Raw genomic sequence first — 12,658 nt, 5'->3', positions numbered from 1 at the left:
ATTGGTACTGGACTGGGTTTGGCGTCCTGGAGTTCGTACTTCCCCAGCAGCGCGTCGATTTTGCTTCGTTGGTGAAATAGGAAACAGCTATCTTGCGGACTTTCCAACTCTATTCCTAGGTAGCGACTGACTTTACCTAGATCCTTAAGTTCGATGTCCCTCCAGGCTTGAGTGATGACTGTGTCGTCTTTGTGACAAATCAGTATGGCATCTACCTACAGCAGTATGTACAGGCGTCTGTCTCCTATGTCCTTGAAGTAGAGACAGGAATCCGCTTAGCTACGGCTGTACCCCTCTTGCAGAAGAACGGAATTTGCCTTCAGGTTCCAAGCTCTTGCAGCTTGCTTAAGTTCAAAAGGGACCTCTGGAGCTTGCAAACAAGCCGTTCCTCCCCTTCTGCAATGAAACCTTCCGACTGCTTCATGTAGATATCTCCTTCGATATCTCCGTTCAAAAAAGCTGTTTTCACATCAAAGTGCCGAACTGTTAAGTGTTCTGCGGCAGACACCGTAAGCAGAATACGTAGGGTGGTAAGTTTAGCAACAGGAGCGAACGTGGCATCACCCATACTGTCCCATACTTTGGGAACATCCTTGTGCGACGAGCCTCGCCTCGTAGCGTTCCACGTTGCCATTGTTATCCAGCATTGTTTTAAAGATCCATTTCACCCAAATCTACGAGCACCCACGTGTTTAACTGTTCAAGCGATATACTTTCCTCATTTGCAGCTTCGATCCACTTCATCCTTTCAGAAGGAGGCGACAACTGGACTTCTTCCCAACTGACAGGATCAGTGGACGGTGCAGCACGCGCGACGTACGAAAAACGTTTTGGCGGGACTCCTTTACTTACGGAATAATTGCGTACACAGCGGCAAGCCCAGCGACTTACAACTTAGCAGCGGTGACAGCGCTTCGTAAAAGTCCCGAAGCCCGCTGAGAAGAAGAGCAGCCACTTGGAAATTGGTGATTTCTTGCGCGATGCCTCTAAGCCGCTCTACTAACTCCAGAATTCGCCTGATGTAAGTCAATATATCTTCATCGTTTTCCACACGTGACTGGTATAGCTCCCTGAGTAAATAAAGCTTGTTGCTTAAGTTTGCCCGCTCGTGAACCTTCTTTAGCTCCTCCCACATCTGCTTCGCTGACGTACAGTTACAGACGTGCACGATCTGTCCGTCATCGATGCTCAGGGAGATTGTGCTCTGGGCCTTACTGCCTCCGGTGATCCATGCAGGCGTTGTATCCGCTGCGACGTCACTCGCAACGTACGACCAGGTGCCCCCGGATGAGTAGCATTTTCATCTTAAACTTCCATACTTGGTACTTGCCGTCAACGAGCTTCGCCACAGAGAATTTGCTTCATTCTGCAATTTCCAACTCGACGCAGCAGGAGATGACGAGCAGACCCGGTTGAACGATTACCGACGATCAACGCCAGGGCCCATAACCTGTTGAAAGGGGCGAGCCACTTAGCGAAAGTATGAACAGCTTTACTGACTGAAAGCGCAAGTGATCAGAAGAACCGCCAAATGTCAGTTGTCGTCGTTTTCCAACAACCAATCACAAAAACATCACGCAGTGTTGACTGCAAGACAGGGAAGGAAGTCGTAGTTACTGAAGGACACACGGCTGACTCTTGATGGTGTGTCCCGCACCTGTTCACCACTTACACCAGTTGTTTGTCTACTGCAAACACGTCACAAGAGGCACCTGAGAAGAAAATAAAAGCGAGTACTGAAGCAAATGCAAGAAAGTCAGTGCGGGGAATGATATTACAATGTTCTCAAATGTATCAGACAAAATGTAAATCAAACTCTTCCTTTTTTTACATGTTTAACCCATTCCACCCCCCACCCCACCCCTAAAGTGTACCTGCAACAACAGGCTTAACGAAAAGAACACTCTAAGGTGTTTCTTCCAACCAGCATTCCCTGACATTGACAGGGGAGTCGACGTTGAACGAGCATCATGTAGTGCACTGTATAATTACTATGCGCTTAAGAGAAAGAACCTAAAAAAGCGTGCTACTGAATTTACATTCGAGGCCCTCAACGAAGCAAACATTGAGCAACAGAATGCGAAGATTCCCAGCACCTTTGTAGCCGAAACGCATACGTTTGTTGTCAATGCTGCTCTTCATGAATCGTACTTCGACAAGTTCTGCATGAGAAAAAAAGAGAACAATCAGAAAGAGAGATCCAGCGTCATTGCTCAATACATTCGGGAGAAAGAAGATAGCTATAGCAATAGAAACTTCCGTTTCAACACGTTCTAGCTGTAAACAGGCTGTTGAACAACATTAAGCTGCGACAGATCAGTTGCACAGGGAGAAGCAGCTTCTCAGAAACAAAAGATAAAATTCTACAAGGTGAATACTAAATGGTGCCATTTAATAATGTAATAATAATTGGGGGTTACGTCGCGAGACAACTCAGATCATGAGCGACGCCACAGCTGTCGGTCTGTGGATTGCGTTTGCCCACCTGAGGGTCCTTTAACGTGCGATGAAAGCTCATCACACGGCGCCCCTTATTTAACGTCCCTCGCGGAAGACTGCGTGTCTAAGCAACTTGTACCCTGCCACCGAGTTGCTGACGTCCTCGGCCGGGTTCGAACCCGCGATCTCGGGATCAGAAGGCGAACACGCTACCGACTGAGCCACCGAGGCCGGTAATGGTGCCATTTGATCACAGCGTTCTATGGGTGCCCTTCATAACGTAGTCAATGTTGCATCCAAAAACTGTAATTGTACGCCTCAAAGTACAACTTTTGCACGTATTTTGAAGTATGCTGTTGCAAACCGTTCTAGAACTGTTCCTGAGGAAGTATTAAAGCTACACCAGTCCAAACGAGTAGTAAAGCTGTTCAACTCACCTTTATTCGTGCTTTCGTGTACTCTTAGCAGCAGAAGTTGTAAGTCGCTGGGCTTGCCGCTGTGTACGCAATTATTCCGTAAGTTATGGGCACAGACACTGCAGTAGGATCCTATTCTTCGGAAGTACACGCTCGTTCGCTGTTTCACATCGAGAAAACGGGTGAATTCGTCTTCGAAATAGCATCTCTGCCGAACGCAACCACAGCAAGCGGACGCCATTGTTGGCTTGCCGACGGACGGCATAGGGTGACGTCACGGAGCTGCGGAGGGGCCTTGTGTATGTAGGTGGTGTTGACACAGCCCGCTCAGAGGAGCCTAGATGATGCCGGAACAGAACGCTCCTGACGTCACTACTGTTCCAAGTGCGGCTTTCAGTCGAGGGCAAGAGATGCAAGTTCGGAATTGCATTATAAATTCTTGGAGTCGAATATAAAGGAAACATTTTGCATGGTACATCGGAACGATATAAGGAATCATCTGACAAGGCCTGTTTTACTTCACATTTCGTGTCAATTGGACCTTTATTATGTCAGAACAATGGTGGTGAAATACCATTTCGTCCTCACCTACCTCACTACCTTCTCAATAGATACTAACAGAGATTTGGCGCTTGTAGACCTATTTTAAACATATCATTTATCTGCTAACATTTCCGTTCGCTCTTGATTTCCACTCCGCCTATGCGGGCAAACCGGTCCCATTTTGCAGCTATTCACTTCCTATTCGCTACGGTTCTAGACTTATTCGCTTCGTATTCGATTATCCAAATCAGTTGTTCGCTTCATATTCGCTTCGGTTTTCAAACCACTCTTTGCACGGGATAGTTAACATGCAGGTGGCGAAGATGTTACATTGTATGTCGTGATGTAGTAGGGCGATAAGATATCTAAGGGAGTTGCTCACTGAAGAAGTAGCGATAACCATATTCGCACTCACGTTCATCGACGAGGTTTACTTCATCAGGACGTTCAGCAGGAGCGGGAGCAACTTCTGCGGTACCAAATGCAATGCATTAAGCAACACAGGTAAATGAGTGAGTCAATCAGAACTTGTGGACTGCGCACAGTCTGCAACTCTTCTAACGTTTCCATCAGCGTCATATTCTGATGGGACCATTCAGCCGGCTGTGGGATATGAGTCATAAAACGGCCATAATGGCAGTTATCAATTGTTTTTGCGAGTATATATTTCCCGCTCAACATATGCTGCTTGCGCAGAAATGCTACACTTCTAGAAGCCGTATGTTATTTGAAAAACACTGCATGGACCGCTGATCTGTGCCGCAATCGGTAGACGGTTTCAAAACCATGGTCAACATGTCAGTAGATAATGTCGTTAAGTTAATATATTGTTTCATAAGTGTATTGAAATGCAAGAGGCAAACACGTACAAGAACAGCACAACACACTCCGAAAACACTGATAAAGCACTCCCTCAATCCCTTTCTTATTTACATCCTCGACTCGTGTAATACTGTGTCCGTCCATGGGACGTTTGCTGTGCGGTCATACGGCGTATTTCGGAGGCGATGCCTGGTGGCATTCTTACTCTCTTCTCAACTGTGCACATCATGACAGTGCACATGTCATCAGACACTATTGCTACACTATGGACCTTCACGATGGGATGGAATGAAATGGTCGCTCAATCGGTGCAATGCGTCTGTCACCATTCTGACGTAGTCAGATAATGTGCATCCTGGCGCGACTACTAAGGGAAATGCACCGACATATGTATCAAAAGCGCCCGAGGAACACCCAGGAAAAACGAAATGCCATTAATTACTAATGTTCTGCCATTGTCACGCAGACCAGTCATTTCGCTCCACGAGCTTACATAGCTCGAATTTTGAGTTCACAATGACATTCAATAAACATACAGCACTTGATGCATATTTCCATTTCGACGCCACGTATTGCCTTTTTTTAATTCACCGGAGCACCAAACCTCATGCCCGGCGTACCCCCAGTGTATTTGCTGTTGCATGTTATCTATGTGTCTCCTCCCTGTCCTTCCCAGAGTTTTTTTTCCTCCTCCTTACATATCCTCATGGTAGTCTGTCAAGTCAATATGTACCGTAGCTTGGAGTTGATAAAATTCCTACTCAGTTAGAACCTATGTTGACACAGGTTTCCTAAAGTGTAATGTAATGAGAGGAAAATACAAGAAGAGCGCAACACCCGAATCAAGCACTCCCTCAATAGCCGCAATCCCCCCTTATTTACTCTCTCGACTCACGAAAGTCCCAGTTACCCCTTAGTACCCTGAAGATGGGATGCCATGCTTGTTCATGGGACGTTCGCTGTGCCGCAATGCATCTCGTTTTCTTTTGCAGCATGAAATGAACTGACAAATTTACGAGTGTGAGGTCTTTCGTAGTTTTCTCAAATGTAAATTTCACTTCTTTAGATGGTATATAGTCGACACTGCCGATGTCAGTACACGCTGTCGCTACACTTGGGACGTTGACGGTGCAATTGAATGCAATGGCAGCTCAATTGGTGCAATGAATCTGTTACTGCTGGCAAAGCCAGTGAGAATGTTTGGGGATTCAACCCCCATCGACAACCGTGCCTTTGGTAGTGCGCTTTTCAGAAAACGAAATGAGGGTGACATCCTCATTTCATGTGCACCATTCCCATAGAACCCCTCCCGAAATATATTTGCTGCTGTCCATCACGTACCCGGGCCTATAACTGCCTCCGACGCCTGAGCACTTGCCGTTCCTGAAATATGAATTAAAAAGACAGAGAGTCAGCATCTCCCAGAACGCGATGTCCATAAAAAGACGCAACTGCTATGCCGCCAAGTTGCAGCGTTCAAAATCAGGGTCTCAATCCTAGAAAGATAATGGGTCTGAAAATGACCATGTTTCAAAACACGATATTACTGAGCAACGTGCCTATTTCCTGTTTTGGTTATTATGTCCGTTCAAGTCGCTTTACCAATGAAATATAACTTATGTAATGAATGAGCTGTTATCTTATTTATGCAAATGTAATGAATGTGACTGGCGGAGCGGTCGCGCTACAGCACCGCAGTGACAGCATTGGGGAGAGTCAACTTGTCTCAAGCGGTAACGCCACTGCGCTGTAGAAAACCACACAAGGCTTATTCGATTAACTAATGCAGCAGCTTGAGAGAGGTATGTCCCGCAGAGCGAACGCTGCATTAGCTCTGCTCAGCGTAGCTGGGGGAGAATGTCAATGGTCTATTGCGGGGAGTCACAAGGCGTAAAAGTACGGAATGACGATCTCCTCTCAGCAGCGCGATACGCGTCCGCCTCCTAGACGAGACAGCTGCTTCTGCTGTGCTGTCGGCCTGCATTCCCTTCGACACCGCAGTAGGCTGGAACCCACTAGCCAGCCTGTGCCCTGCTTCGTAGACGAGCTCGTAAGACATTAGCATATCTATCACCAACAGTGCGGGTGAGTTTTTGACGCCAGATTTTGAATGGCTTGCAGCAGATTTAGAGCGTGCCAACATATGCCTGAAATGGTCTGAAGGAAACCCATAAAAAACGTAAGCCAATTACTAATATTAAGCTCCTGCCTGTGTTACGCAGACCAATCATTTCGCTTCATGAGCTCATGTAGCGAGAATATGATTTTGCAACGACATTCAACAAAGTCAAAGCGCTTTATGCGTGTTTCTATTTCGAGCCACAGACTGTTCGTTTTTTTTTTTATTGGGTGGTTGTGCGTGGTGTTGTAACTGTTGTTATAGGCTACTCACAAAAGCGCAACACCACAAAGCACTTCCTCAATAGCTCAAATCCCCTCTGTACTCTCGACCCATGAAAGTCCCAGTTACCCGTTGAGACAGTCAATATGCGATGTCATGTCTGTTAATTGTGCGTTTGCTGCGCGTCCATACATTTCGTTTGGTTTTGCAGGTTGCAATTAAATGCCAAATTTGATAGCCTTGTCTGTTTTTTCTTCATTTCCCCAACTGTGAATTTCAACTCTTACATGTGAAATAACCTGCAGTTTCTCGTGTCAGTAGAACTGTCACTACAGATTGGACGATCACGACGTAATCGAATGGAATAGCCGCTGATTCTGTGCAAAGCATGTCAACGCTGACGTAGCCAGAGGGGAAGTTTGGGGATTTAACCCCTGATCCGAAAACGTTCCTTTGGGAGTGCTATTGGGCAAGGGAGATGAGGGTGACATCCCCTGTCCCCATGTAGAATTATCATCAGGTGTATAATCAGAATTAGCATGATGTCTACAAGCTAGCGATAATACCACAGCACCATTCCTTTCGTTGAAATATCAGACACGACTGCACTCGATCTCGTGATAACCAAGAAGTGAACGAAGGCGCTTCTCGCGCCTCCTTGTCCTAACTTTATTTTTCTCGTATAAATATTGTACCGAAGAACCCATGGGAAACATGCCCCATAGACCCCCCCCCCCCCAAAAAAAAAAATCATCGCTACGTCGCTGTTTTTCACATACCCAAGTCGGAAGCTGCCGACACCTGAGCGCTTTGCGTTTCTGAAATAAAATTAAAATGAAAGCGTCAGCATCCACCAGAAGTGATGTCCACAGGAAGAAGTCGCTGGTGTGCCACGATGTTTCAGCTTTAAAAATCCAGGGTTATATCTAAAAATGTCTATATATCTGCAGGGTCCGAAAATGACCGTGTTTCAAAATAGGACATCACTGAGCAACGTGTCTGTTTCGCGTTTGTCGACGTCCGTCCAAGTGGCTTGAATCCACTTCCAAGAATGATCCAAGAAGCAATGGTTGATGTACGACGAAATAAAATAAAACTCAGATCTGAACAGCAGTGGTCCAGAGGATAATTTTCTCATTATGCAATCTCTTCCATTTCTAATGCGAACGAAACGAGGAAACATTAATCTCAACATTTCGTTGCAGTCAAACGTGATACTTGTTGTGTCACTATCGCCAAGCACAACACATCTCACCCATCATGTTTGATGCCGAGCTCAAACGACCGCCCGTTCAGAACTTTTACCTTCAACACTCTGCATACATCGTGCATCGGAAGCGAGACGGCTGTCGCAAGGTGTCCAGTCGGGAGGGCTCTCTTGAAGAGGCGTATTTTGAAGAAATAAAATGAGAACGATTCTTGCCGAACACGTATTAATTTACAAATAGAAGGTCGTTTTCATCACGGTAAGTCATAATATGGGAAGTGAGGTTCAGCAAACTTACTCAATGATATTTGGCGATAATTTTCTACGTTTATCGTGTCAGTTGTTTTGGGAAAAAGTATCACGTTTGCATGAAGCCAGTCGAGTAGTACAACGTTTTCTAGCGATCCCTGACACAAGTGTTGTGTAATATTTATGCGTAATATCGCAGCACGGCAAATAATTTACTCTATATGGTACTGTAGCGGCGCCTGGTTGCGAAATGGGCGTGATGAACATCGCGAGGACGGTGCGACGTATGTTTCGTGACTCAGCACTCGCGCTAGATTCGAAAACGACCTGGACATCCCATTGGACGAAGAATAAACCCACACGTTTTTCAGCTTGCTACGTTTTGGTGGCAGCGGTGGATTCGTCTTAGTGACATGGCACCTGAAAACTTGTCAGTACTTCAGCAGTTTCTTCTACCTGACAGATGTATTCTTAATATGCGGACTTCCAATCCTAGGAGAAGCACTTTTTCGCCGTTTTCTTGGACCGACGGCGAAGTTATTGCCTCTTCCCGTTCTTCGCCGCAAATGAGATATGACATGGTACGAGATGGTTTATTTTGGCCTTGACTCTGCAACCAGAGACAAGGTCACCTCTGCTATCCCTGCAACGCTTGGTGATGCTTTTCAAATAGCCGATGCTTTTCTAGTAGTCTTGCAGTTATTCGCCAATTTCCGCTATCTCCTTCCGCAGCATCGCACACAGTGCCTTAGGTGTCACAAGCCACACCAGCGATAGATCCACTGACGGGACTTGCATCAGCGATAGCTGGATTGGACAGGAAACTGAATGTCCTTGCCACCTCTGCAAAGTGCACGCCCTGCAAACGTCCCAGTGTGCTACCGCTGCGGCAATCCGAGTCACCTCGCAAAGTGTTGTACACGGCGTCCACGAGGATAAGCCCAGTCCCGATTTCCCAGGTATCCGGCAACAGGAAACTAATCGGCATTCCTTGTTCGGCCTCGCTGGGAACGCCTATACAGTGGTCCACCGGCAACCTGGGAGGTCCCTCAATCATGACTACAGGCGTCGTTGAAGGTTCGCCAGTTAGGATGCTGCTAGAGTCGGGATCCAGTATGACTATCCTCAACTACGATATCTGGCAGCCACTACTGAGGCGTTCCCCGACCGAAGCGACTGTACCCCAGCCTGTTTACGACCTCAATGGTAACCCATTGGATGTCGCAGGAGTTTATGACCTGATGATATCTGTCCCGGGAACCACCAGTACCGTTCTACCTGGTTTCGTTGTCCGTGGTATACCGCGTGACTGCATCCTCATCGTAGACTTCCTCGTCACACATCATTACATCATCGACTTCGACGCCCGCACCCTCAAGCTTGTTCGAACACAAACAGGACCGAAGCACACGCAGGGAATCGTACGTCAGCCACTGGACCTGTGCTCAGCGATCACTACTATACTGCCGCCACATACGGGTGACGCAGAGGAGCATGAGGTGTTACTTGTGGGAGTTTCCGTGAGCAGCATTTCAGACAGGATGTGCACCAGTCGGAGACGCTAGAGTTCATTGAACTCTGGGTGTGAAGCACCTGGGTCATTGTAGTGCACTGTGGTCGGTCCTGCAGACAGACTCCTTGCCGTGAAGATAATGACGGAATATGCGAATGAAATAAACAAGTGAGAGCAGCTCTTTGCGTGTGAGTCTGTACTTCCTCTCGGGCTTGGTTAGGGCTTGCCTTCCGTAAGCTATGACTATCGGTCTCGTTTCGCTCTTGAGAGAACAACGCCGAAACCGCTGTCGGTTGCATCCGTCTCCAAAATGATGGGCAGGCTGAAGCCTGGATAGCGAGGACCGGCGCGCGTGTGAGAAGGCGTTTAAGGTGGGCAAAAACAGCCTCAGTCCACGCAAAGGCGGTATTTTCGAGCTGACGATGCAGAGGAGAGGAGGTAGTGGCAAAATCTCTGGTGAACCGGCGTTAATACGACTAAACCCAACAACGACCAGAGCTCCTCCGCACTTTGCGGTGAGGGCAAGTTCACAACCTTCTCAGTCTTGGCCGGGTCAGTATGAATGCCATCTGGGCCAACATGGTGCCCAAGATACAAGACGTTGTTCTTTAAAAAGTTGCACTTCTGGAGTTTGACCTTGAGGTGAACTGACCGCAGACGAGAGAGACGGCGTTGTGGTGCCGTAGGTGTTCTTGAGGAGTCCTACTGAAAACGATGAATGTCGTCCAAATAACAGGGACAGAATCTGAGGTCCCCGACAACGTGATCTTTAGAACGTGGGAGGCGCATTGCAAAGCCCGAAAGGTAGCACATTGAATCCGAAGAGACCGGCATGTGTCGTGAACGCGACCTTGTGTCGGTATTGCGCACAACCTCTCAATCATCGTGTCCTTGCCTGCTACACGTCAAACACAGAATGGTGCTGCTTCCTGAACCTATTTTCTTGTCATCGCTATGCAGATCTAACGGCGCTCGAACATGTTCATCGAGCCAGAATTCACGACAACACTTTACTTTGAAATCCGATTGGCTGCTCGTAGTCCCATGCTTCTGTCGAGAAACAGTAGAACACGATCAAAGTCAGCATCATACACGGATGAGACGGCCAACGCACTTGACTCCCAACGAAAGACACCGGCGGAAGCCGGCCCGGCGTCCACCATTCGAATTCCGCCGCATCCACCATTCGCACTCCGCCGAGTGCCGAAGTGCCCTTTTCAAATTCCGGCAACCAATCCGGACACGCTTGTGGCGTCCGACCAATAGAGAGGCACGGATTCCTCCGTGCGCAGTAACACGCATTTTGATACAGATTTTGCAAGAGCTGTGGGGGACTGCCGTGCTCTGGGACACGCTCAGGGTCTGTGACACACGCAGAGGAAAGTCAGAGGCTACCGGGTAAGTACTGCAATACCAAACGAAACCCAGCTGAAAAAAAGCCTCCGGTTTATTCGTATGTATAGTCAAGTGCTCACAGACCGGTACGCATGAAGGACATTATCTTAAAGAATTGTTTTTTGTTAGGGTGCTTATGGAAGCGATCATTTCAACGTACCCATGGCTTCAGTCCAATCTAAAGTTTTAACAAGGCTAGCTGCACAGACAGTTGAGCTTCAATAAGTTCAGTTGAGCGGTTGGATATGTTTAAGCCCTTTCAGAAAGTGTGCGCTATAAAAATACACTGAAGGTTCCAGAAATAGCAGATTTTTTGTTTACTTCCCTAATCATATTCCCAGCTTTATTATATTCGGATTTCACTGATGTAAACTTCGCTAATCTTAACACCAGCTTTATTATATTCGGGATTTCAGTGATGTATCGAAGCATCGACGATACAGAATCGAGTATCTGTATCGGAAATCAATTTCGCTTCTGTATCTTGTATCGGTATTGTTTTCTTTTTGGAGGGTTTCGAGTATTGGTATCGAAGGTACTTTTTAAGTATCGTGCCAAGCCCTGGCTGGAACACACAGAAAGATCAAACACATACAAAGCCTCAAGTCCCTAAGAAATTAATGATGAAAGATGGAAGTCACTGAAAAGGTTAGCCAGCTGTTGGACTCGGACACACATCTTCTGGATTACCGGTCCAGGGCTTTACCAATTGAGATATGCCGACACACCTCCCAGCAATTTCCAAGGGTGCGTCATCCGAAAGGACAAACCATACACCTGCACTTGAGGCATTGTATGTATTTGTCCTTTCTATGTGTTTCAGCATCAGCAATCAATTGTCTCACGTTCAACAGATGCCGCTTGCGTCTATCCTGTCGTATGATTGTGTGTATGAGTGAGAAAAATGTAAGAGTGAAAACGGGGATGAGTGAGTGATAGAGAGTGGTTGGTTTGTCCAAGATGACGCACGTTTTGAAGTGGCTGGAGGTGTGTTAGCTTAGCTCAATTGGTAAGCCCTGGACCGGTAATCCAGAAGATGGGGATTCGAGTCCTACAGCTGGCTAACCTTTTCAGTGACTCTTATCTTTCATCTTTTAGAGCGTCCACCCTGTAGGTATAACATCTGAATCGAATGAAACAAACGCCCTGGAGTTATATCCATGCAGTTGATATCTAGTTGGATCTTCCGCATACTTTGTGCCTATATCTATCGTGGGACAAAATTCTATTCGCGGTTCTTTTATCAATGAAAAGAGCTCCATCAGCGTCACATACGGTACATATTTTCTGTCGGATAACATAGTGCGCCCATGATTGATTTTCTGAGGAGGCATGGGCTGTGTCGCCGCTTCCCTCCCGTGCCACCTTGCCCCTTACAGTACATCAACACCCGTTACGTATCGTCTGCCATTTGGGCCGCAGAACTCTTACGCCTGGAGTTACCCCATGGGAAGTGCTCCTGACATTCTTCTCGCCAGAGGCGCTTCCTGGCAAGCACACACCTTTCTCCTATCTCTTTTGTCCGATGGCGTAACCAGACAGCACAATCAATTTCACTTTCTAACGGAGACGTAAAAACCGAACACTCTTCCGCGTCCTTCAGAAAGGAACAATCTGCGAAAAGCAGCGCGGTCCGAATAAAACTACAACCAACGGAAGAAACTATTTTGCATAGGGTGTGTCTAAATAGGCCCAGGTAAAGTTAAGCATATATGCGTGTTTAAAGAAGCGGT

The 12,658-nt window shown here is 47.0% G+C and overlaps 1 protein-coding gene across 1 annotated transcript; it reads right to left on the bottom strand.

Moving 5' to 3' along the window:
- Window positions 1-1,532: 1,532 nt before the first annotated feature.
- On the bottom strand, window positions 1,533-9,074 carry LOC135372730 (uncharacterized). Its single transcript, XM_064606217.1, has 7 exons — window positions 8,786-9,074; window positions 7,341-7,379; window positions 5,562-5,603; window positions 3,814-3,867; window positions 2,877-3,192; window positions 2,097-2,162; window positions 1,533-1,712 (listed from the first exon to the last, which is right to left on the bottom strand). Exons 1-5 carry the CDS (start codon window positions 9,072-9,074, stop codon window positions 2,960-2,962), a joined length of 657 nt encoding a protein of 218 aa, XP_064462287.1. The 3' UTR covers window positions 1,533-1,712; window positions 2,097-2,162; window positions 2,877-2,959.
- Window positions 9,075-12,658: the final 3,584 nt, after the last annotated feature.

Source organism: Ornithodoros turicata, unplaced genomic scaffold (genome assembly GCF_037126465.1).
Source record: "Ornithodoros turicata isolate Travis unplaced genomic scaffold, ASM3712646v1 Chromosome166, whole genome shotgun sequence".
NCBI lineage: Eukaryota > Metazoa > Arthropoda > Arachnida > Ixodida > Argasidae > Ornithodoros > Ornithodoros turicata.
Note: the sequence above shows the minus strand (reverse complement) of the source record. Positions and strands in the feature narration are given on the sequence as shown.

What these genes read in the sequence shown, in the direction of transcription:
- LOC135372730 (XM_064606217.1), bottom strand. Translation starts at nt 9,074, where the DNA reads ATGATTGAGGGACCTCCCAGGTTGCCGGTGGACCACTGTATAGGCGTT. An exon ending in GGAGGCAGTTATAGGCCCGG is followed by an intron (nt 3,868 to 5,561) that starts GTACGTGATGGA and finishes TTGGTACCGCAG; the next exon opens with AAGTTGCTCCCGCTCCTGCT. An exon ending in AGTAAACCTCGTCGATGAAC is followed by an intron (nt 3,193 to 3,813) that starts GTGAGTGCGAAT and finishes GGCATCATCTAG; the next exon opens with GCTCCTCTGAGCGGGCTGTG.